General features: G+C 40.7%; 2 protein-coding genes across 3 annotated transcripts in view; one reads left to right on the top strand and one right to left on the bottom strand.

Moving 5' to 3' along the window:
* The window catches only part of LMBR1 (limb development membrane protein 1), a 220,603-nt gene extending 211,038 nt beyond the window's left edge, over nucleotides 1-9,565 (top strand). For both annotated transcript variants that reach the window (XR_015723765.1, XR_015723766.1), the window contains exon 20: nucleotides 7,972-9,565. The gene's annotated coding sequence lies outside the window, so the exon portion shown is untranslated. The remainder of the gene's footprint in view (nucleotides 1-7,971) is intronic.
* Nucleotides 1-9,622, bottom strand: part of RNF32 (ring finger protein 32) — a 40,618-nt gene extending 30,996 nt beyond the window's left edge. The window contains exons 1-4 of the mRNA XM_045792231.2: nucleotides 9,535-9,622; nucleotides 7,554-7,640; nucleotides 6,336-6,600; nucleotides 2,504-2,646 (exon numbers count right to left, since the gene is read on the bottom strand). Coding sequence (XP_045648187.2) covers nucleotides 2,504-2,646; nucleotides 6,336-6,600; nucleotides 7,554-7,568 — 423 coding nt within the window. The 5' untranslated portion in view covers nucleotides 7,569-7,640; nucleotides 9,535-9,622. The remainder of the gene's footprint in view (nucleotides 1-2,503; nucleotides 2,647-6,335; nucleotides 6,601-7,553; nucleotides 7,641-9,534) is intronic.
* Nucleotides 9,623-25,341: the final 15,719 nt, after the last annotated feature.

Here is a 25,341-nt window from a genome sequence, read left to right on the forward strand (position 1 = left end):
AACTCCACAAACTTTGTGGACCTGTGGCATGGACCGGCGCTGTTCCTCTGGGGGAGGGTCTTGCTGTGCTTTTGCCATTTGCCTGGACCATGCTGGGAAAGTGGTCGCAGGACCACACAGCGGTCAGAGTTCATGGCAAGGTGGAGCAGAGTGCGGGCACCCATGCTCATTGCCGTCAACCAGAGTCCCAGCTCCTTTGCCTGGAAACAGTGAAGCATATTGATGCCACCCATTCTTTTTGTAACGCAGGGGATCCTCAGACCATCCTATCCACTCCTGAGTCCATCCCGCCTACCCACCTGAGCACATTTAAGCCAGGCATGACCCTGGCGGTGGCAGACTTCTAAAACTTGAGATTTTGCACTCTGTTGTGTAGAAAACCTTGCGGTAGTCTCTGTAAACAGGGCTCCTTTCCCGCCGCAGTACCCACAGTTGTATCTCTCCCAAATCAACTGTCTGCACCTCCTACCTTCCAAAAGGTGGTTGCTTTTCTACTTACAGACTTGCAGTTTTGTTCTCTCAGTCCTCAGATTGATTTCTTGGGTGTTCAGAATGATTTGATAGTTATCTAGCTGTGTTCGAGGGACAAGGCAATCTTAGGGTCGCCCTACTCTTCCTCCATCTTAACTCCTGTCCTTAGGCTATATAGAATAATCTTTGAGTGTTTTATTAACAGATATTTGATGATCTGTATTGAATACACTTCCGTGTATTTATATTATACTTTTATTTTTTTTATTTTTTTTTTAAAGATTTTATTTATTTATTTGACGGAGAGAAAGGGAACACAAGCAGGGGGAGTGGGAGAGGAAGAAGCAGGCTCCCAGCGGAGGAGCCTGATGTGGGGCTCGATCCCATAAAGCCGAGATCACGCCCTGAGCCGAAGGCAGACTCTTAACGACTGCGCCACCCAGGCGCCCCTAAAATATTATACTTTTAAATGTCCGTAAATTTTTGTTATTGGCAAACATTCTCTAAGATAAAAATAAACGATTAAGAGGTGGTAAATACACTAAAAATGTCCTAGAAGTTGGGATTAGACTCCACCTGACCTTGAGAACACTTCCTGAGCCACCCTGCTGTAGATCACTTGACTTATTTCCTCATCTGTTAAGTGGGTACAATGCCTCCCTCAGTGATGCACAAGAATTACTGAAGTCCTCTGAAATCATTAAATGCTGGGGAAATGCCAAGTACTGTGTATAACGAAGGAAAAACCTAAACACGGCACAATAACTAACTGAAAATGCAAAATAAACACAAGCATCTATCTGTTAACCAAACAAAAATAATAATTTAGCGAGAAATTTATAAAAAACAGAATGGAAGAAATGGTGGGCATGATGCATCCTGATCCCCCCGCTGCCCTGCTGAAGATATTCAGTGTAAGCTTTCATTCTTCATACACAGTCAGGCTAAATATTTATAGCATAATTAAAAAAGAGGTTGCTGGGGGCAGAAAGACTCCTTGTGGTTCTATTAACTCTTGCTGCACTAAAATACTAAATTATCCTAGATGATAATTCTGTGGTTTAAGGGCTAAAATTTTTCCAAAATACCCAGCTTTCATATATGTAAGATTAGGTCTTGATAGAGAAGTGGAATACAATGAGTATGTTTAAAATAACTTGTGAATTCAAATTAGTGAAGAACAAACGTTTTATGACCGTGAACTAACTTGTTAACGATGAAACTCATTAAAACAAATTAAGTTTGAGAGTTTATAAGTGCCAGGTAGTGAGTAAAGCCCGAGGTTCCCAGGCTATGAATTTTAGACCTGCTTTGACTCCGTTTGCTATATTTTTCCAGCAAATGTCCAAGTGTCTGCTCTGTAAGAAGCACAATGCTGCATGCATAGGGAACTGTTGTAGGGTGGCCACTAGCTTATAACAAAACACAAAATTCTAGCAGTAGAAGCATCCCTAACTGCTAAGAGATTACAAAAGATTAGGCAGACATAGTATGTACAGAAAAACGTATGACCCAGACTGATTACATATTATCTATAATATCATCAACCTTACTGTGGTAAAGTTTCATGAATAAAGATTATTAAAAGATTTTACTTAAAGATTCTTACACAAATTCTTTGGAGATAGTTAAGCCTAGTTTTTCTTTTCTGTTATGATTTCAGTTTATAAAACAACTTAAAATTCCCATTTGCTTTCATTCTTCCTGCATTGGGCTCCTCCTAGCAGGGCCTCCAGTCGCTCCTCGGCTATTTCCAGCTGGTGGAATGGGAGCATTCCTTTTGTATGAACTTTGTACTTGAGAATATCATTCAGTAAATAAACAAAACTATTTAATGAGGGTGTTTAGCTCTTTCTCTTTCACACACACACACACACACACACACACACACACATTTTAATTAATGGAAAAGAAAATGTAAAAGTATTTGAGGTCACGTAGGTGGAAGAAACTAGAAAAATGAAGCCTGGGATCTTAGGCTCCAGCTCAGTCTAGTCCCCAAGCCTGCTTATCTGATCTTCAGGCTACACACCTGGGGGCGAAGTTCAAATTCTTCTTTGCATACTGGGCATGGCTGCACAGAGTCTCCTTGCAGGATGGATCTTTGTTTCACTTTTTCCCATTCACCTGAGGATAGTGGCGGTGGGGGAGGTTCGAAGAGGCCCAGCTTCTGTGCTAAAGTTAAAACAATACGAAATAGAAGTTGCAATATATTTAGAACATAGTACTCATATACAGTTTAATGACATTATTTGGTAAACAAATTTGAAAGCAACACATACCATTTTCTTCCACCATATGTGGAATACTGCTCTTCCGTGCTGCATTGAAGTCAATGGTAATAATACCTTCCACTTGTGTTTTATGCTTTTATTTATGAAGAATTCCCTACAGCTATATCATGTTCACAATATTCTCTACAGTAGGCAGGACTGCTATCCAATTTTCAGGAAGAAAAGTTGAAGAATACTAGGTTTTCACATGTATTGGCCAAAGGTTCTTACTTTTCACCTAATTTATCTTTCAACCTTCAGTGTTGTCTTCTTCCAGGTAAGTTGTGTGTTGTTTGTTTTTGTTTTGTTTTTTGCCACTAGTGACCTTCACAGAAAGAGCATCAATCAGGTTCTTCCCTTGATAAAAATTCTTATGACGTATAATTATTGTCAGGATCAATTCCTTACCTCAGCAATATTTGAGAGCCCACCATGTGTCCCCTCTGGATCAAGCACAGAGCTCACATCCCAGTGGGGGCTGCTACAGCTGGGGCGCAGTGCTGGCGGGGGCACGAGCACCAGCGTCCACCCGCACACCACCCCCAAATGAGGGAATGGGTAAAGTGCCACCCTGTGGGCTCTCTTCAGATAGAAAGTGAAGTGTTACATATACAAAACAAGAACAGGAAGCTGTACCAGGAACATTCAGTGTACAAAAAAGAACTCTTAAAAATCAAAGATCTTATAGTAGAAACGTGAAAGTCAACTCAAAGACTGGAAGAGGAAGTGAAAGTATCTCATAGAAAGTAGGAAGACGAGATAAAGCAGGAGACAGAAGATAAGAAACCTAAAGGAACAATCTAGGAGGCCTGACATCTGAAAGACAGACATTCCATAAAGAAAACAGAAAATCAAGAGTAAAGATCTTAAAATAGCCTAGAACATTTCCCAGAAGAGGATGTGAGTTTCTTTGAGAGGCCCCAGGAAGGCCCAGAACGAAGGATTCACACCAAATCCCACCACTGTGAAACGTCACAGCTGTACGGACAAAAAGCAGATCTCAAAGTTTTGTGTGTTTGTGTGTATGAGAGAAAGAGGGAGGGAGAGACGACAGGTCTCAAAAAGGGTCAGGAGTCAGAATTACATCAGACTTGCCTCCAACAACCCAGACGTGAGAAGGCAAATTTTTCAAAATTCTGAGAAAGACTCCCATGTTGAAATTCTTTATTCACTGTCAATGGACTGTGAGAGAATAAAGATATCTTTGTGTCTATAAGCTTGTACACTGGTCTCTTATGCACTTTCCCAGGAAGATGCTGGAGGAGCCACTTCTCCCCAATAAGGGCGTCAACTAAGAAGGAGAAGCTGTGCGATCAGGGAGAGAGGATCCAGTGCAAGAGAACCAAAGGGAGTCAGCCCACAGGGTGATGCCGGGAAGACATCCCAGGCTGACGGCTTTGCACCAGTCCCACAGAGAAGCTGGTCCATATGGATGCAGAGTAATGGAAGGTTTTAGAAGGCATGTCTCCACAAAGATAAAATTAGAATATCACCCCCTGTATTTTAGTGTATGGAAAGAATATACTTCTGAGATTTGGGGGAATAAATTTGGGGTCTTTTCTTGCCAGTTATTAAGACATATTACAAAACTATGAAGAATTAAAACAGTAAAATCCTGACGTAGAAACGGAAGCCCCTAAATCATACATCCGACTCTTTCTTTCTCCCTGCCTTGTATGAACATGGAAAACTTGGCATAGGCAAAAGGTGGTGCTGCTGGTCCACAAAGAAAAAATAGCTAATGGTTTGAGGGAGGAATCTAATGTCAATTTTTATATCAATTGATTTTGCCAGTACTGTATGCAAAATAAACTGTGATGAGGTCTGAATATGAAAGGCAAAACTGTGAAGGTAAATAAAGAAAATGTGGGAAAATCTTTGTGATCTCAGAATGGGTAAGGATTTCTTAATCACCCAAAGCATAAATAATAAAGAGAAAAACTGATGGATTTAACAGTAATCAGAATGAAGGTTTTATTCAATATAAAATAACACATAAAATTAAAAGACAGTGCCAGACTGAGAGACCTTCTCAGTGGCTACATCAACAGGGATTAATATGCTGAGTGCATAAAGAACTCCAGAAAATCAGCAAGAAGAGACCCGAGTGCAATATGATAAATAGATAATAATGAAGAGCATATGGTTCAACACGTATTGGTAACTAATATGCATCATAGTTAAAAATTTGTTTTTCATAAAGAGCTCCTTTTTAACCTCACTTATTTTCCAAATTGGGAAGTCCTTCCTGATGTCTAATTTAAACCTCTCCTGCTAAACTGACTATGATGGTCATCTAGTTGGTCATCTTCATAAGTTATAAATGCACAGGATACTCACTACATGACTGCATGACATCCCTCCGAGCCTCTGTGTGTTTTTGAGCTACGCCATTTCCCAGAGGACGAGTGGCACCGTCTGCAGCGCAGCGGGAAGTAATGAGTCTCCACTGGCCTTGCAGTAGCAGCAGGCTCTACACCTGCAGCTGCAGCCCGCAGGCCTCCCCGCACCTCCTCCATCCATTGCACTTGCGCAAGGGCACAACGCCCCCAGACAAACCTAGTTTCCATGCCCAGCATCATTTAAAAATCTTTAAAAATCTTTTCTATTTCTGAATTTACAGTTTAAAATAATTTGAGACTTGCAAAAGGTTGTAAAGTCAGTATAAAGAATCCTCATGTGCCTTTTACCCAGTTTTTCCAAATGTTAATATTTTCATAACCCTAGTTCAATGATCAAAACGAGGAAATTAACATTGATCTAACACTGCCAATTAATCTGTATTCCGTACTGGATTTCGTTCTTGTCTCACTGAAGTCCTTTTTTGGGACTCAGATTACACATAGCACTCAGTTGTCATGTCCCCTTTGTCTCTTGTATCTGGGACAGTTTCTCTGTCTTCACTTGCTTTTCTTGACACTTTTGAAGAGTACTGGCCAGGAAGTGTGTAGAGTGTCCGTCAGTTTGGGTGGGTGTGGTGTTCTTGTGATTAAATTCAGATACGCATTTTGGCAAGAATACCCTGAAGGGGTTGCTGCACGTTTCTCAGAGCATGGGGTGGGGGGCATGTCAGCATGTATCCCTTTGGTGATGGCACTTGGGTCACATGGTCAGGGTGCTGCTGGCACAGTGTCACCAATATGAGGCTGCTATGCTTCCGCTGTGGTGCGTGGGCGCGCTGAGAGGCTGCGTCCACATCCTGCGTCTTAGCTTCCACTGATGCTTGATCTTACCGTGCTGTTGGCTGGGTGGTTATTTTCTATTTCTGGCCCCTGTCTATAAATTTATTAGTTGTCATTGTACTGTAAGAAAGAGCTTTTTCTTTTCCATTATTGATTGATTGATTGATTTCCATCCATGTGGATTAGTGGATATTAATTGTATTCTACTATTTTTATTTATCCTATGTAGTACTGTCTTTATTTTCTTGCTCATATTGTCCCCATCGTCATTTTCAAACTTTACTACATACATTCTTTCTGTAAGATTATAAATTAGAACCATTTCTGTTCCAGAAAAAATTGTACTATTAATCTCAACTAGATTCCTTAGCTCTAATGAGCCAAAATATGAATGACAAGATTAACTTACCTAAAGTTAATGGTGGTGGTTTTGGATCAAGAACATATTCTTTTTCTGGATCTTCCACTTTAGGGCCTTGTATAGTTTTTTTAAGTCCAGTATCTATTATTGCTTTTGTATTTCTTTTTAGAGATTTGGATCTGCTCTCTCTCTTTTGTACCTTTGTCTTGGAATGATCTGCTGCTGAAAGATTTCGAAGTTGAAGATCATGTAAGATGTGATCTTGTAAAGCAACTGCAGTGACTGCTAAGTTATCTTGTTTCAATGAACGACCCTAAAAAGTAGGAAAAAAGACTTATATATGGAACATTATATATCATTTGGATGAAAACTTAGGCTTTAATACTCAATCCGGGTGGCATACTAGACCAACTTTAATAGTGAAGAATGCTTGACCCACGTTACATAAGTGTGGGAAAGCCCAGTCTCATCATTTATGTTGGTGACATAGTAACATCTTTTCATTTAATTACTAAGGTCTTAAATATAATATGAATTAATTCATTATGACCTATAAAAGCTGTACATGCCTGAACACATTCTGTTTCATTACAATTAAATTAGATTCGAGGCGAAATCTTGCTTCTGGAATATGAAAGGGAATCTTGCATTTAAGTATGTGCTTTTTTTGGCAAAAACTTAACAAGGAATAAAACTGCTGGGCACCTATGACCTGCTTGCAGTCAGTACTATGGTGGATAGTTCCTCATTGGAGTGAGGTTTGCAACTTTATTTTTATACTTTCAAACAGCTGAATTAAAATATAGTCATGAGTAAAACTGTTTTATTTAAAAATTTTTTTGAATTTAAATTCAATTAATTAGCCCATAATGTATTATTAGTTTCAGAGGTAGAGGTCAGTGATTCTCAGTCTTATATAAAACCCAGTGCTTATTCCATCATGTGCCCTCGTTAATGTCCATCACCCGGTTACCTCATTCCCCCACCCCCTTCCCCACCAGCAGCCCTGTTTATTTCCTATGATTAAGAGTCTCTTATGGGTTATCTCCCTCTCTGATTTTGTTGTTTTATTTTTCCCTCCCCTTCCCCTTTGATCCTGTTTTGTTTCTTAAATTCCACATATGAGTGAAATCATATGATAACTGTCTTTTTCTCTGACTTATTTCGCTTAGCATAATACCCTCTAGTTCCGTCCATGTCATTGCAGATGGCAAGATTTGATTTAAAACAGTATTTTTTTTTTTTTTTTAGAACAGGATTCTGTACCTTGTTTTTTGACATGCTGAGTCAGGCAAACTTGCTGCTTGGCTATATCAAGTTATATCATCATATCACATTCCTTTAATTCTTCCACTGTAAAAACATAATCAACAGAAAGTCCAAGTTAGAGTGTATGTAAACATCTCTTATAAAGTCTAGAGGGAAGGTATGTTTGAGAGTCTGATTGCTATGGAAATGCCTACCAGAGCACAGCACTAAGCTACGCACTGTGATTCTGGTGGGATGCAAGCCAGTCATGACTGGTGGGGCCCTGTCCTCAAACCTCCAGCTAGCTGGAGGGAACATATGAATTTGAATGAGAACAGTGCATTGGTCTATATAATATTATATGTAAGTACAACAAAATTTGAAACTGAAAAGACCAGAGAATAGTAAGTGAAATACCTCTTTTCTTTTTTTAAAGATTTTATTTATTAGAGAGCACACAGAGGGAGAAGCAGATCCCCGCCGAGCAGGGAGCCTGACGCGGGGCTCGATCCCAGGACCCTGAGATCATGACCTGAGCCGCAGGCAGATGCTTCGCCAGCTGAGCCAGCCGGGCAGCCCCGTAAGTGAAATACCTCTAAAGAGAGAACATTTAAACTGGGATTTGCAGGACAGATAAGAGGAAAGTGAACACACTACACTACAGGTACCAGAGGAGCAAAGGCACTCAGGACCTCGGCACTGGTTATTATTTAGGGGGGAAAGGGAACAATGAATATACTGGGATGCATGGGGAGTAACTGGCTGCCTGCAGTCTGTCTGGAACATGGACAGAATGGGGGGCAAACCTGGCTTCCAGTCTTGCTCTAGCTGTGAGCTGGGTGAGATGCTGACTGTCTGACTTCCAGTTGCCTCACCTTGAAACAGGTGTAATAATACACTCCTTGCAGGGTTATGTTTAGGATTAAATGAGACCATCTTTGGAGAGTATCTGAATGGGCCTTTTCATGCAGAAGATACTCTGTAAATGGTTATTTTGCTCTAATTCCCTTTGAAACCGGGGGAAGAATTTGAATCGGTCGTTTTAATTTTTAGGCAAAGGTATAGCTTCTCAAGACAAGGCCAAAATACACAGAATGGGGGAAAAACGGTAAGTTATTAATCTAGGAAATGAGGCCTACTTTTAAGAGTAGCAAGGAATTACTCCAAACTATGTATCTAAGGATCAACACCTGCCTTAAATTAGTGCAGAGGGTAGAAGTGGGGTTTGTGGAAACAGAGCTGTGAGGTCTCCAGGGCTCAGTGGCTGTGAAGCCGCTTTAGAAACTACATGGTGTTCATTGCAGCCTCTCCCTGCTCGCTTTCAATTCTGGCCTTGAGATGCACGAAGGAAATTTCTGTCTAGTGTTGCATCAGGACTGTGTAGACTGCAGAAATGGTACAAGATATTTAAAATGCTGTGGATCCCTTCCAGAATCTTCTACTTTCGAAATGCCTATCGCCTGGCAGAACAGAATTTACATCACACTGAAACTCTTTAATAGTCGCAGCTAGCTGTCTACACTCCACAGTTTTACCTCGAGTATCTGTACTGTGAGCTTTTGAAAACTCTGCCCCTTCTACATCCTGTAGTGTCATCACAGTTCAGGGTTGGGACCCATCAGATATTTTGTCCAACTCCAGAGATGAGTGACTCCTTCAGGATTACATAATTGGTCTGCAGGAGTGGCGGGTTAGAAACTTAATCCTTGGCCAGTTTGAAGAGCCAACATGAATGGGAATATTCTTTCTTGGTTAACTGCATTACTAACAACTGGTTAACAGTGTTAGGGCTTGGTAACAACACTGCCCATCCTGGTGCCCAAGTCCTTAGCTGCCGCTCCGTCGCAGTGGCCGTGTGCTAATGAGAAGCACGCACAGGACAGTGGGACACCTGCCGGCTATCCCGGGTGACCCGTGGGCTCCCTGTCTGTACGTCTGGACGAGCCGGCCCTGAGCGGGTAGCGCCCCCGGGTTCCGACGCTTTCTGGGACCCCCGTACCTTTGGGCTCGGCTCCCTCCCAGTGACGGGCGGCGTCACCGCGTCCAGACACCGTCCCCGCTTTGGGGCCCTCCCGAGAGCGGCCAAGATAAAGCCGGCGGTGCTGGGGACCGAGGATCTGGGCTGCCCGGCACGGTCCCCGCGGCCCCTCCCGCCCCGCTAGCTCCGGCCGCACCTGCTCCCGGCACCAAACCCGGTCCCAGGCCTCCGCGCCGCTCGTCGTTGCCCAGCAACCCGGCGCGCATGCTCAACGGCCCCGCCCCGCCCCGCGCCGGGCCCCAAGTTCGGGGCCACAGCGCGCTTGCTCTGCGGCGCGGACCCGCGCACGGCCATACTGCGCATGCTCGGCGGCTATGCCCTGGCACTCGGCCGACCTGTCCGTCGCCAGCTCGTCTCCCTCGCACAGAGCACGCTCGCCGGCCCCCGTCTCGCGCACGGCCACGTGGCGCACGCTCGCGGTGTGCTCGTCCGCGCCCTGGGTGGACTCCCTGAGCTGCGGACGCCTGGGGGGTTCGGCACGTTTGACTGGCTCTCAGCCATGTTTGCTCAGATGTCTCTCCCGTGCGCCGACTTACATCTGTGTCCGTTCTTGATAGGTGTGCACCTGTCAGCTCACCGATGCTCAATTCATTCTCAGTTCGTCTCCCTCTGTTTTCGGGTGACCTGTGTCGCCGTGCCCTCCAGCGCCGGTCCTGCGGGGGTCTCCTCCTGCAGGTGCACTGCCCGCACCAGCTGTCATTCCGGGACGCTTCCCTGGATTCTCTGTGTTCTACTTCTTTAGGTGCCGGGCCATTTTGGATTGGATGCCGGGCGCGAATTTTATATTATTGGGTGCTGGCTTTTTCATGCTCATTGGAGTGACTTTGAGTTACCTGGGAGCAGTGGGTTGACTCTCTCGAGCGCCCCGGGGTCCCCACGACCTGAGCAAACCCCGGGCGCTTTCCCGGGGGCCGGGCTTGAGCTCGGATGGGTGCTCTGTCCCCCACTCTGGCAGCCAGCAGAACCTGGCTGGAGACCCCGGGCTCTTTCTCCAGGGCCTCGCCTCTGACGCCCTGTGGGGCCTCCTGCAGGTTTTAATTCTGTCACAGGGCCTCCTGCAGGTTTTAATTCTGTGTCCGCAGATCCACTGTTGGCCCTGTTCTGCTTGTGGCCTCTTCCTTGTTCACTTGGTTTCCCTTTGCTTAAGGAGAATAGTCACGTGCCCCAGAATCATTGTTTCATACATTTTGTCTGATTTTTTAGTTTTTTGAGATAAGAGCTTAAATCTGGTTCCTAAAACTCCCATCATGGCCAGAAGCAGAAATCAGTAGAAGTTTGTCTTTTTTTTTTTTTTTTAAATGACAGTGACTCGGTTGTGTTATTTAAACTTATGTTTGGACTTTTATTGAAATAAAGTTAAGCTGAAACTATAAATAAAACATAAAAATGCAAATCGTCCCCCCCCCTTTTTTTAGACCTCTGAAAGCAGGTCTAAAGAAGTTACCAAGTTGATTAGAAATTGATCATTGGTCATTAAAAGACCTAAAAGTTAAAACGTTTGAGGTGACTCTGGAATAAATAGTATTCTATTGTGAAACAAGTAATTTGAAGCTCTACTTCAGATAGTTGTTTCCTTAGTGGAATTAAATTTTCTAAGCTGGCCACTCCTGTCTGGAAATTTTTAAAAAACAGACTAAAAACAAACTAAAATTTTTTGATAAGCCAAATTAAATTCATAATTAAGTTAGTCTTAAGTTACTTAAACTTTCCAAACAAATATTGTAATCTTGATTTATGTTTCAGTGGTGATGGGTCTAGAACAGAAGTAGGGGTCTCTCTGTGGTCCTTAGAGTTTTTCATTCTGTGAGAGCGTTAGGACTGTAAAGAGGACAGGGTGGGAAAGCTTTGGGTTTAGATAGGTAGACTAAATTCAGACCTAGACTGACTTTTTAGGGGTCTGAATTTGGCAAGTTACTTCATTTTCCGAAACTATGGGTACCTTATACGTAAAGGGGACATTTGCTACTTCTCTCATCAGCATCTGCCAGCCCTTCAGCAACAACCCTGGGGATTCGTCAGTCCTAGGATGGAACATGACCAGCCTGAGCTAGTTAGAAAGTCAGTGTCTTGGCCATAGTGACGTAGCTGGGATGTGCATATGACCTAGCTTGGCCAGTCAGGTGGACTCGGTATTTTTGTGGGAGCTACTGGAAAATTCTTTTAATTCTTTCTACTGACGTAGAAACAAGAGAAGACATGAAACTGCAGCTGTTCCAGCTCTCATGTCAAGAGAGCTGGTGCTGTGGGGCCGTCCCGTGAACTTCAGAAGAGGATCACACAGGAAACCGCACTGATTGGGACAGGGTCCAAGCCCTGGCGACATAGCTGAAGCCGCAAAGCCAGCCCTTCTCTGTTTTTTACTTACCTGAGTGAATAGGTTTCCTGTATGCTTCAGCCAGTTTGGGTCTGGTTTTCTGTCACTCGTAACAGGAATAATCTTAAATGGGTGTACTATTAACCACCTTATAACTGTGGTTAGATTAAAAAGTGTCTTATGTCTATGAAGTGCTTAGTACGGTGCCTGTTACTCTCTGTATCCATTTTAAGGTATCTTTGTTGAACTCCATAAAGTCCTAAGAAAAATCCCCATTAAAAATTTTCCCCCTGCATCCAAGTGTTTAACAAACAACAATTTTACTACCAGCATGTTTTCTGTCCAAAAGAAATGGTTTTTCTTGTTAGCTACACAGAATATTTCTTTGCAGGCTTTTGCTTGGAAATTTAACCTTGTAATTCTTACTTTGTAATTCTTGACAAAATCATAGCTGACATGGTTGATGTCTGAAGAAGATGTGGTGGGGAGCATGTCCCTTATCCTTCCTCCAGGCAGTGTGTTCTGTTTTTGGTCTCACTCCCAAAAAGTGCTCTTGATGATTTATATTTTAATGTTATGGCATTAGTGTTTTGTTTGTCTAAAGATGGGCCTAAGATACTGCACATAGGTGGAATATGTTTGCATTTTCTAAAAGCCTTGTGGGGTCCCTTCTCCGTGGTGCTGTTCAGTGTGCTTTGCAAAAGCACTCACATGACTAATTTATTTTAGAGTTTCAAAACACGAATTGAATGTCCTGGGAGTGATCTGAAGAGAAAGGACTGAAGAAGACAAGAGACAATTTGTTGTGTACATACATGACCAGTGGTGTGTGGTTGCCCTGCTCAGTCACACACAGAAGGGAGGGGATGTGCCTGGAATGAACGGGCTGGGCACCTGTGCTCTGATGCCTAAGCACTCAGCTGTCGTGCATGGCACCATATTAAAGAGACGCGTGTGTAAACATCGTGACCAGAAAGGTGGTGATGCCTGCATGTCTCAGAGAAGAGGGTCCAAGGCTGGGAAGGCCTGGCTATTTAAGTGGGTAACATTGATATGGAGGGGAATCTTATACTGTCTCTTGTCTGTGTAGAGGCAAAGCAGAGAAAGCGTCCAAATTCTAGAATGGCAGCTGGAGTTTGCAGGTTGAGGATGACGTTTTTCCTTGATGACCAGAGACAAGTCATGGACAGTAATGCTGGGAATGTATGGATCTTTAGTACGCCCTGCCCACAGGGTTTTCGCGTGCCCCTCTGCATAGTCCCCACTAGACACCTACGTGGGTCAGAATGGTTCTATTGGTTCAACATCCTCCTCCTCTCCTATTTAATAGTTCAGTGCTCTTACATTTCTTCTTTGTAATCCTACCCAATGCATATTCTATTCCTGCCTCTCTTAACACAGTCCTTGACACTGAGAATAAATGTAAGGAGCAGAAGTCAGAGGCACAGAGTCCATCTTCTTCCTTAACACGACTTTCAAGTTTAATTGTCACTGAAAAAGCATTTCCTTCAATTTATTTCTCTTAATCTTTAGTATTGCCTTTAATTTTATACTAACACAGATTTATTATTGATTTCTATTCCTAAACTTGCTTCTACCCTAGGGCTTCCTTCCCCTCCCCACAAATAAGTCCTTTTCCGTATTTTGCGACACATGAGATCCAGCAGTTTTGGGAGAAATCTGCAGTCTCTCCTCCTCCCACAGCAGCGGTCACTGTAGAAACTCAGGTATACTGGTAGGAGTTCCTAAAATATTTTCTTTGCTAGAGATTATGCTAGATTTTTTTTTTCATTTTTAATAAAGAAAGAAAAAGATTTTAGGATAAATTATTTTAACTCCTCTGGCAAAATGCATACATATATATATATATATTTAATGTCTAACAAGAGGTATGATGATTACATCATTCTTGTTCACATTACAATAGTGGTAAAGTAACACTGATGAAAATATCTAGTGCACTGGAGAAATGAGGAGAAATCATCTTATTTCAGTTCTTTGTCTATAAAGTCATGGGTATAACAAAAGAGCTCTCTTAAAAACTTGTTTTCTGAATAGAAAATGGAGCATATTCATTCTTTGTTGTTGAATCCCATATAGTTAGAAGCAATTTATCACTTTGGTAAAGAACAGTGTCCTGTTATGATCTAAAAACTAACATGATAAAGATATTCATGCTAAAAATGCTGTGCTCACCATGTACCAGACGTTTAAAAAATCTTGTCAAAAGCAATTAGTACATATTCATTGTATCAAAGGAGTTTGATTGGGTAATGTGAACCTATTTCAGACATTGGTAATTTTTCTGCCCTAACTGAAAGTTTTGGGAGGTATGTAAAAGTATCACAAAGGCCAGGCTACTAGTACAGTCTCTACAATAACCTGGGACATCAGTGCATGCTGGTTGCCAACCACTGCAGCTAAAGCACAGTTTCTCTGAACCTGAATTGGTTTATGCGCTGATATGTTTCATAGAGAGGGAGCTGTTTCCTGATTAAATCAAGGTAGATTTTTTAATTAATAGTTTTTATGTAAAAACATTTACTGATAAATTAACTAGATAGTACAGAGAATTCCCCTTTCATAAGGTCAGCATTTCCTTAATACCACCACCAGCTAAAGATATAAGACTACAAACCAATATCCTCATGAACATAGATCCAAATTCTTTAATAAAATATTGCAAATAGAATTCAGCAATGTATAAAAAGAATTACATACCATGACCAAATGGGACTTACCTTAGGTATACAAGACTTATTTAACATTCAGAAATCAATTAATGTAACCCATAACATCAATAAGCTAAAGAAGAAAGTTCACATGACCGTATCAATAGATGCAGAAAAGGTATTTGAGAAAATTCAATACTCATTCTCAATAAAAACTCTCAGCACATAAGAAATAGAGGGGAACTCCTTCAACTTAGAAAGAACACTACAAAAACACTACAGTTTACATCATGCTTAATGGTGAAACTCTAGATGCTTTACTCCTCTGACAAGGCAAGAACGTCCGTTCTTACCACCTATTCAACCTCATATCAAAAGTCCTAGCTAATGCAGTATGACAAGAAAAGGAAATTAAAGTATGCAGATTGGGAAGGAAGAAATAAAGCTATCTTTGTTGACAGATGACATGATTATGTAGAAAATCCCAAAGAATTGGCGAAAACCCCCCACAAAAACCCAGAACCAAAACACCAAAAAAAACCCCCCTTTGAACTAATAAACAATTGTAACAAGGTCCCAGGATACAAAAGCCAACCACTTTCCTATAGATTGGCAATGAACAAGAGGGATTTGAAATTAAAAGCAGAATACCATTTATATTAGCACCAAAAAATGAAATACTTAGGTATAAATCTAATAAAATACATACAAGATCTCTATGAGGTAAACCACAAAGCTGATGGAAGAAATCAAGGTTGATCTAAGTAAATGAAGAGATATTCCATGTCCCTGAAGAGGAAGACTCACACTCACTCTGTATAAGATGTTGGTTCTTCCCAACTTTATCTATGAGTTCAGCACAACCAGCAAGTTATTTTGTGGAGATTAACAAACTGTTTCTACAGTTTATTTGTCCTTTGTTTCTTTAAAAAAAAAAAACTTCCCCTCTTTTCCTGCCTTCTGTGATTTTAACTGAGCAGTTATATGATTTCATTTTCTCTTTTTTCTTAGTATATCGTTCATACTTTTTAATTTTTATTTTTAAAAAAGATTTTATTTTTGAGCAATCTCTACACCTAACATGGGGCTTGAACTCAACAACCCCAAGTTCAAGAGTTGCATACTCTACTGACTGAGCCAGCCAGGAACCCCAATTATACTTCTTTTAAAAATTATTTTAGTGATTGTTTGAGAGTTTACCATTACATTTACAGCTAACCTGGATCCAATTTCAAATAACCCAATACTACTTCATGAGTAGTGCAGGGACCTTATAAAAATATTCCTAACTTCTGCCTCCCATCCCTTATAATTTTGCTATCATTCATTTCACTTATCATCCATAAGCTTTAATCACTCAATATATTGCTCCTTTTCATTATATGGAACAATAATTTCATTCATTTAGCATAATATTTCAAGCTCCATCCATGTTATGTGTATCGGTACCTCAATCCTTTTTATAGCTGAATAATATTCTCTTGTATGCATATAGCACAGTTTGTGCATTCATCTGCTGGTAGACATTTGGGTGGTTTCCCACTTTTTGGCTAGTACCAGTAGCACTACTGTGTACATGTATTTGTATATATACCTAGGAGTGAAATTGCTGGGTCATATGGTAATTCTGTGTGAACTGCCAAACTGTTTTTTTTTTTTAGTGTTTGTACCATTTTATGTTCCCTCCAGCATCGTATGAGGGCTCCAGTTTCTTCACATCCTCTTCAATATTGGTGTTTTCCAGTTTTTTTTTTTCATTATAGCCATCCTGCTAGTGTGGTTTTTATTTGCATTTTCCTGATGATTAGTGATGTTGAGCATCTTTCAGTGTGCTTTTTGGCCATTTGTATATCTGTCTTCTTTGGAGAGATGTTTATTCAAGTCCTTTGTCCATTTTATAATTGGCTTATTTGTCTTTTTGTTGTTGAGTTTTAGGAGTTCTTTGTGTATTTTGGATATAAAACCTTTATCATATTTGTGATTTGCAAATATTTTCTCTCATTCTGTGGGATGTCTTTTCACTTTCTTGATAGTCTTCTTTGATCCATAGAAGTTTTTAATTTCAGTGGTGTCCAATTTATCTGTTTTCTTTTGTTGCCTATGTTCTTGGTGTCATATTTGGGAAATCATTGCCAAACCCAATGTCATGAATATTTTCCTCTATGTTTTCTTCTACAAGTCTTATAGTTTTAGCTTTTACAATTAAGTCTTTGATCCATTTGAGGTTAACTTTTATATATGATGTAAGGCAAGGGTCCAACTTCATTTATTTGTGGATATCTATTTTTCCTAACACCATTTTTTGAAGACTGTTCCTTCTGCATTAAATGGTCTTGGCACTTCTATCAAAAATCAATTAAAATAGATGTGAAAGTTTAGTCTGGGCTTTCAGTTCTATCCATTGATCTGTGTGTCTGTCCTTAAGCTTGTGCCATACTGTTTTGATACTGTAGCTTTGTAATAAGTTTTGAAATTGGGAAGTGTGAGATCTCCAACTTTGCTTTTCTTTTTCAAGATTGTTTCAGCTATTCTGGTTTCCTAGAAATTCCATATGCATTTTAGAATGTATTTTTCTGTTTCTGCAAAAACATTATTGGGATTTTGATAGGGGATTCATCACATTGAGTGTGTGTATCTCTTTTTTTTATTTTAATGTTTTTTTATTATATTATGTTAGTCACCATACAGTACATCCCCGGTTTCCGATGTAAAGTTCGATGATTCATTAGTTGCGTATGACACCCAGTGCACCATGCAATACGTGCCCTCCTTACTACCCATCACCGGTCTATCCCATTCCCTTACCCCCCTCCCCTCTGAGGCCCTCAGTTTGTTTCTCATAGTCCATAGTCTCTCATGCTTCATTCCCCCTTCTGATTACCCTCCCCCTTCTTTATCCCTTTCTTCCCCTACCGATCTTCCTAGTTGTTATGTTCCATAGATGAGAGAAATTATATGATAATTGTCTTTCTCTGCTTGACTTATTTCACTTAGCATTATCTCCTCCAGTGCCGTCCATGTTGCAGCAAATGTTGAGAACTCATTCGTTCTGATAGCTGAGTAATATTCCATTGTATATATGGACCACAACTTCTTAATCCATTCATCTGTTGAAGGGCATCTCGGTTCCTTCCATGATTTGGCTATTGTGGATAATGCTGCTATGAATATTGGGGTGCATATGGCCCTTCTCTTCACTACATCTGTATCTTTGGGTGAGGTAAGAATATGAAAGGGTGAGATGAGAATATAAAAGGGAGAGGTAAGTACTAAATCTTCCAGTAGTACTAAACCTTAGTAGTACTCTCATCTTAATAGTACTAAACCTTCCAATCCTTGAACACAAGATATCTTTCCATTTCTTTAGGTCTTTTAAAATTTCCTTCAGCAACATTTTGTAGTTTTCAGTATAAAAGTCTTGCACTTCCTTGGTTAAATTTTTTCCTAAATATTTTGTTCTTTTTGATGTTATTGTAAATAGAATTCTTTTCTTTTTTTCTTTTTTAAAAATGTATTATTATGTTCAGTTAGTTTTTGATGTAGTGTTCAACAATTCATTAGATGCATATAACACCCAGTGCTCATCACAATACGTGCCCTCCTTAATACCTATCACCCAGGTACCCCATTCCCCAACCCCCCTCCCTTCTGTAACCCTAGTTTGTTTCCCGGAATCCAGAGTCTGTCATGGTTTGTCTCCCTCTCTGATTTCTTCCTATTCAGATTTCTCTCCCTTCCCCTATGGTCTCTGCACTATTCCTTACGTTCCACATAAGCATTGTGGTCTGAAAATATGCAGGGAATAATCTCAATCTTTTGGTATCAATTGAAACCTGATTTGTGACCCAGTATGTGGTCTATTTTGGAGAAGGTTCCATGTGTACTCGAGAAGAATGAGTATTGTTTTAGGATGGACTGTTCTGTATGTATCTACAAAGTCCATCTGGTCCAGCGTGTCATTCAAAGCTCTTGTTTCTTTGCTGATCTTCTGCTTAGATGATCTGTCCATTGCTGTGAGTAGAATGTTGAAGTCTTCTACTATTAATGCACTATTATCAATATGTTTCTTTATTTTGGTTAACAGTTGGCTTATGTAGCTGGCTGCTCCCATGTTGGGGGCATAGATATTTACAGTTGTTAGATCTTCTTGTTGGAAAGACCCTTTAAGGATGATCTAGTGTCCCTCTACATCTCTTACTACAGTCTTTGGTTTAAAATAAAATTTGTCTGATATGAGGATTGCTACCCCAGCTTTCTTTTGAGGTCCATTTGTGTGGTAAATGGTTCTCCATTCTCTCACTTTCAATCTGGAGGTGTCTCTAGGTTCAAAATGAATCTCTTGTAAACAGCATATGGATGGGTCCTGCTTTTTTATCCAATCTGGAAACCCTATGTCTTTTGATGGGAGCATTCAGCCCATTTATATTCAGGCTAACTATTGAAAGATAGGAATTTAGTGCCATTGTATTGCCTGCAAAGTCCCTGTTTCTGTAGGTTTTCTCTGTTTCTTTCTGGTCTATGTGGCTTTTGGGATCTCTCTTTGCTTACAGAATCCCCCCCTTTTTTAAAATGTTTTTTTATTATATTATGTTAGTCACCATACAGTACATCCCTGGTTTTTGATGTAAAGTTTGATGATTCAATACGTGCCCTCCTTACTACCCATCACCAACCTATCCCATTCTACAGAATCCCCTTTAATATTTCTTGCAGGGCTGGCTTAGTGGTCACATATTCTTTCAGTTTCTGCCCTTCCTCGAAGCTTTTTATCACTCCATCCATTCTGAATGACAGCCTTGGTGGATAAAGTATTCCTGGCTGCATGTTCTTCTCATTTAGTACCCTGAATATGTCTTGCTAGCCCTTTCTGGCTTACCACGTTTCTGTGGATAGGTATGATGTTATTCTGATGTTCCTCCCTCCATATGTAAGGAACCTCCTTTCCCTAGCTACTCTCAGGATAGTTTCTTTGGCTGTAAAATTTGCAAGCTTCACTATTATATGTAGGGGTGTTCATCTATTTTTAGTGATTTTGGGAGGGGTCCTCTCTGCCTCTTAGACTCAAATGCTTGTTTCCTTCCCCAGATTAGGGAAGTTCTCAGTTATGATTTGCTCAAGTATACCTTGTAGCCCTCTCTCTCTTTCCACCCCCTTGGGGATTCCAATAGTTCTGACATTGGAATATTTCATGGCATAATTAATCTCTCCAACATGTGCTACTAGCTGCCTATCTCTGTTTTCCTCAACTTCCTTCCTTTCCATCAACTTATCTTCTAGATCACTGATTCTCTCTTCTGCCTCATTTATCCTGGCTGTTAGAGTATCGAGTTTAGAGGGCATCTCATTCATAGCATTTTTTAGTTCGGCCTGATTAAATTAGATCTCATTTCTGCCCTTAGAGATTCTATATTGTCACTAATGCTTTTTTCAAGCCTAGCTATTGACTTTATGATTGCTATCCTGAATTCTGTCTCTGACATCTTGCTTAGATCTATATCCATTAGTTCTGTGGCAGGGGACATTGTCTCTGGTTCTTTTCTTTGTTGAGAGGTCCTCCTTCTAGTCATTCTATCAAGAGATGGTTGAGTGAGTGAGCAGAGTTCAAAATATTAGCCATGACTTAAGCATGATGCACCCTAGCAAAATCCGGAATGGTCAGAAGCCACCACTGAAAAAGAAAGCCAAAATGAAACACGAGAATAAAATTAAAAAATAAAAAAAATAAAAAAAAGGGGGGAGGCAAAGAGAACCTATAATCTCTCAGTGTGGACAAAGCAGGATGTTCCAGTTGTTCCTGGGTGTATTTTGGTCTGTGTGTTAGAGGACACTATGTCCCAAAATTGCAAGGAAAGCAAAACTTCATATATATATATGTATATATATATACATATATATATATACATATATATATTTATGTGCACATACACACATACATAGATAAAATATATATATATATTTATGTATATATATATTTATGTGCACATACACACATACATAGATAAAATATATATATATATATATTTATGTGCACATACACACATACATAGATAAAATTGAAGAGTGAAAAAAGGACTAAAATGAGGCATATATCTATAAAACATACAGGTGTGAAAAAATACAAATTAAAAAGCAACCATGAAATATAAGTTGATATAATAAACATCTAGCTGAAATGAGAGAAAGGTAAAAAGAAAAAAAAACAGAAAAAGAATAAGAAAAAGAAAAGGAGAATTTTGTCTGAGAAATAAACAAGTCATGAGTCAACACCTGGAGCTCAATATACTATTTTCCCTTGGCCTTGGGATTTTACAATCTTATGGGATCCATAGGGTTGTCGTCCAGCTGTTCTTCCAGCCTGTCTTCTGGGGGAGGGGCCTGCCATGCTGTTTCTCATGTAACCCTGCCTGGGCAGGGTTGCCCCTCCCCCTGTCAGGGGAACGGGCTCAGTGGAAACTTGTTCTCTGTGTGGCTTCTGTTCCCTGGAGGCTTTCCATGCCTCTTCCAAGGATCAGAGCAAAAATGGCCTGCATCCAAACCTCTGGCCCAGAGCAGAAAAATCACAGTCTTCTCTTTTTAATAAACCCTCCAGGACAGTCACCATTTCTGTATGCATTCCCGAAACCGCAGCCTCCGCTGTGCGTGTGCCTACAGCAACTCTCTCAGAGGGAGTCCCAGGGGCTTGGGAGTGCCACTGCCCTTTGTGATTCTAAAACCTTGAGCTGCCCCGGGCTCATGCACACACCCAAAGCTCCTGGATCATGTCTGGGTGCTGCTCTAATGTCCTTTCGGGGCCGCTACCACCCTGAGAGTTCTTGCCTGGTTGGGTCTCAAGTTCTAGACTTTTTCAGGCTGCTCAGGAAAAGAGTGATTATCCACCGGCCTAGCTCAGGGTTTATGGTGATCCAAGCTGAGAGTCCCTTCCTGGGCTCGCTGACCATAACCTGCTTTCTGGCTCCTCTGCTTGGGCACTCTGCTGGTTCAGGTACCCCCTTTACAAAGCTCTGTGGTTCTTCATATCCCAAGACCACAATGCCCTACCTAGAATTCTCCCTTTTCATTTCTAGAGCCCCTTTCAGAAAGGAATGTGTTCACTAGAGCAGATTTCTAAGAGTTCTGATTTTGTGCTGTGGTGTTATATCACTTTCCAGGAGCCAGCTTATGGAGACTCCCTCCCTCTTCTGTTTATCTTTCAATATGTCCCTGCAGATTCATGACTCCGCATGTCCTACCTTGCAAAAAGCAGTCACTTTTCTGCTTGTAGAAATCCAGATATATATTTTTACATATCAGGCTGATTTTGTGGGTTTCAAAATGTTTTGATAGATATCCAGCTAAATTCAGGGGACCATTTGAAGTGGGGTCCCCTACTCCTCTGCCATCTTGCCTCTCCTTTTGGAATTATTTTCTTAATTTCCTTATCAGGTTGTTCATTGCTAGTGTCTCTTTCACTTTTAAAAAAATATTTATTTATTTGAGAGAGAGAGAGAGAGAGAGGGAGAGGGAAAGAGTGAGTGGGGGAAGGGGCAGAGGGAGAGACTATCCAAGGAGACTCCCGCTGAGTGTGGAGCTCAACGTGGGGCTGGATCTCATGAGCTATGAGATCAGGACCTGAGCTGAAACCAAGAATCAGTTGCTTAATCAACTGAGCCACTCAGGACCACTCTCCTTCAATTTTGAAGCATAATTTCATTAGATACAGAATTCTAGGTTAGTGGGGTTTTTTCTTTCAACACTTTAAATATTTACTCCACTTTCTTCTTGCTTGCATGATTTCTGAAGGGCAGTCTGGTGCCATTCTTATTCTTCTATAGGTAAGGTGATTTTCTCTGGCTTCTTTCAAGATGTTCTCTTTTTCTTTGTTTTCTACAGTTTGTATATGATATGCCATGGTGTACATTTTTTTGTATTTATCTTGCTTGATGTTCTCTGAGACTGCTGGATCTGTGGTTTGATGTCTTTCATTAGTTTTAGAAAATTTTTAGCCATTATTACTCCAAGTATTTTTTATGCACCTCCCTTTTCTTCTGGTATTCTCGTTAGAAGTATGCTAAATCTTTTGAAAATGCCCTAGAGTTCTTGGATATTCTCTTCCATTTTTTTCATTGCTTTTCCTGTGTGAGTGTAAGGTTGGGAAGCTTTTATTGACATGTCTTCAGGGTTACTGATTTCCTTGGCCATCAAGGCACTCTTTATTTATGCCTCAGTGTTGTTGATTTCTAGCATTTCCTTGTGAATCTTAGAGTTTCCATCTCTCTGCTTACATTGCCCATCTGTTTTTGAATGTTGTTCACTTTTCCTATTGGAACCCTTAACATCTTAACCCTAGTTTTAAAAAATTCTTCATTTGATAATTCCAGAAGTCTCTGCCATATTTGAGTCTGATTATGATGCTTGTTTTGTCTCCTTAGACGGTGTTCTTGCTTCTGTTTTTGCCTTTTTTTCCCTTTTTGCATGCCTTTTTTGTTGTTGAAAGCCAGACATATGTATTGGGTAATAGGAACCGAGGCAAATAGGCCTTTAATGAGAACTGTGTTTTTATCTGGTGAGTAGTTGTGTTGTGTTCAATCTTCACTGTACTTATAGGTGCCAAAGCTTGCATTTCCTTCAGTGTTCTTACTGGGTGCACCTCCATTGTCCTTGGGTATCACTTGAGACTCCTTAAATAGTTGCTGTGCCTCCATTACCAGCTCACTGAGTTGTGACCCGCTCTGATTATACTGGAGCTCTATTGATGGGGCAAGGTATTGGGGAGGAGAAGCATTCTACAATATTATGATTGAATCCTCATTTTTTTTAATGGACTAATGTCCCTGGGCTGTGATCTTTACAAGAGTCCCTCAGTCCTTTTCCCCCTCCCGTTATATGAGACAGGAAAATGAGCAGGGTCTCAATCCATCAGTTGTCCTTTCCCCAGGTCACACAGACTCCAACAAGAATGCTTCCCCTGAGGGCAGATCCCTAGAGCAATGTGAAGAGAAGAGAACACTCTGGCTGTATTTCAGAATGCCTAGTTACCCCTCCCACTGCCACAAGCACTAGGGGATTTTTGTGCAGTACTCACTGGGAGCACCTGGTCAGGCTCCTGCTGGTAAAACTCATGAAAGTGTGGTAGCTCCATAAGACGGCACCTGCTGTGGTTTTTAACCCCAAAGCTCATCCACACTCAGCATCCAGTGGTTATCAGTTACCATGTAGTGTACCTGCAAGCTTCAGCCAGACCTAGCAAGCTGTGGTGCCCTGCATTCCTGTTTCTCTCTGGTTTTTGGATGGGTGGTTTGCCCTGTGACCCCAGGCCTCTGGTTGCTCTAAGAAGAGTTGTTGATTTTCAGTTTACTCAGCGTTTTTCTTGGTGTGAGGGTGGGAGTGATGGGTGCAAGCTCTGTGTTGGAGTAAAAACCAAAATTGGTAAGGCTGGACAAGCTTTTGCTTGTTTGACTGTTTTGTTTTTCCTTTAACTGTTGTGTTAGTTCCTTTTATTCCCCCTCATTAGATATTTTTTTCTTTCTCCCTCATTATCTGTCCTTTTAGTCTTTCTACCCTTATTTGCTATGACCCCAGGATGATTTTCTGTGTTCCCTTCGTCCTCTAGTACCTACTGTTTACTTGGTGTGTTCATATTTCTAAACTTTTCTCTGGTTCTTCCACTTTCATGAATTGTCAGGAAATTATCAAATAAATAGATTTAGATCTTTATTTGTATATTTTCAAGTTTTGGGTTTTCTGTAAGAATACCCTTACTTCTTTTGTCAAATGATAGAACCTTATTATAACATTTCTACCAATATATAACTGTGCAAAGAAGAAAGTAAACACACACACACACACTTAAAATCTCACCTCCCAGAAGTAATTATGGTGAACATTTGCAAACATTATTTAGCTGTATTTAAAATGCACATATACAGATAGATTGTGAAAATTAATTTGAGATAAGGGGAATTACACTATATTTGCTATTTTAAAATAAAAATTATTGAGTTTTATTATTTGATAAATGTTCTTTACTACCAATTTTTTGTTTCTAAAAGATTTTTCTAAAGTATAGGGAAAATTATGAAAACATTGAGGTACTGATATCCTACTTTTATTATTGAATTCCTTTACTGAACCATTTATAAGATTAATGAATATCCCTTCCCCTGTCCCACTGTCATCTGTGCCATCAGGATCCTTGGGAGTGTCTTACAGAAGGGACACTGCAAACTTGTAAAAATATGAGGCAAATAGATTGCAAAGGTCATATTACAAATCTCGTGTAAGATCTGGGATTCAATGGACTTGATAAAAATGACATAAAGCCATTATTGATTGAAAATCTGGCAGAATTAGACCAGGTAATGATTATTTATGTATGTATGTATGTTTTTACTTATTTATTTTAAGATTTTATTTCTTTATTTGACAGAGAGAGAGCACAAGCAGGGGGAGCAGCAGAGGGAGAGGAAGAAGCAGGCTCCCCGCTGAGCAGGGAGCCTGATATGGGGCTCGATCCCAGGATCCTGAGATTATGACCCCAGCTGAAGGAAGACACTTAACAACTGAGCCACCCAAGTGCCCCTATTTGTTTATTTTTAAGTAAACTCCACCCCTAATATGGGGCTTGAACTCACAGCCCCAAGATCAAGAGTTATATGCTCTACCTCCTGAGCCGGCCAGGTGCCCCGGACCAGGTGATGATTGTAGAGGAGAGAATGACAAGGATGGTGGCAAGAAGGGGCTTCAAGAGAGAAAGGTTTGCAGGCTGAGGATTGAGAGAGGCTCCTCGTAACACGAGGAAGAGTC

This window comes from Ursus americanus, chromosome 3 (genome assembly GCF_024610735.1).
Source record: "Ursus americanus isolate L20-20 chromosome 3, mUrsAme1.1.p, whole genome shotgun sequence".
Classification (NCBI taxonomy): domain Eukaryota; kingdom Metazoa; phylum Chordata; class Mammalia; order Carnivora; family Ursidae; genus Ursus; species Ursus americanus.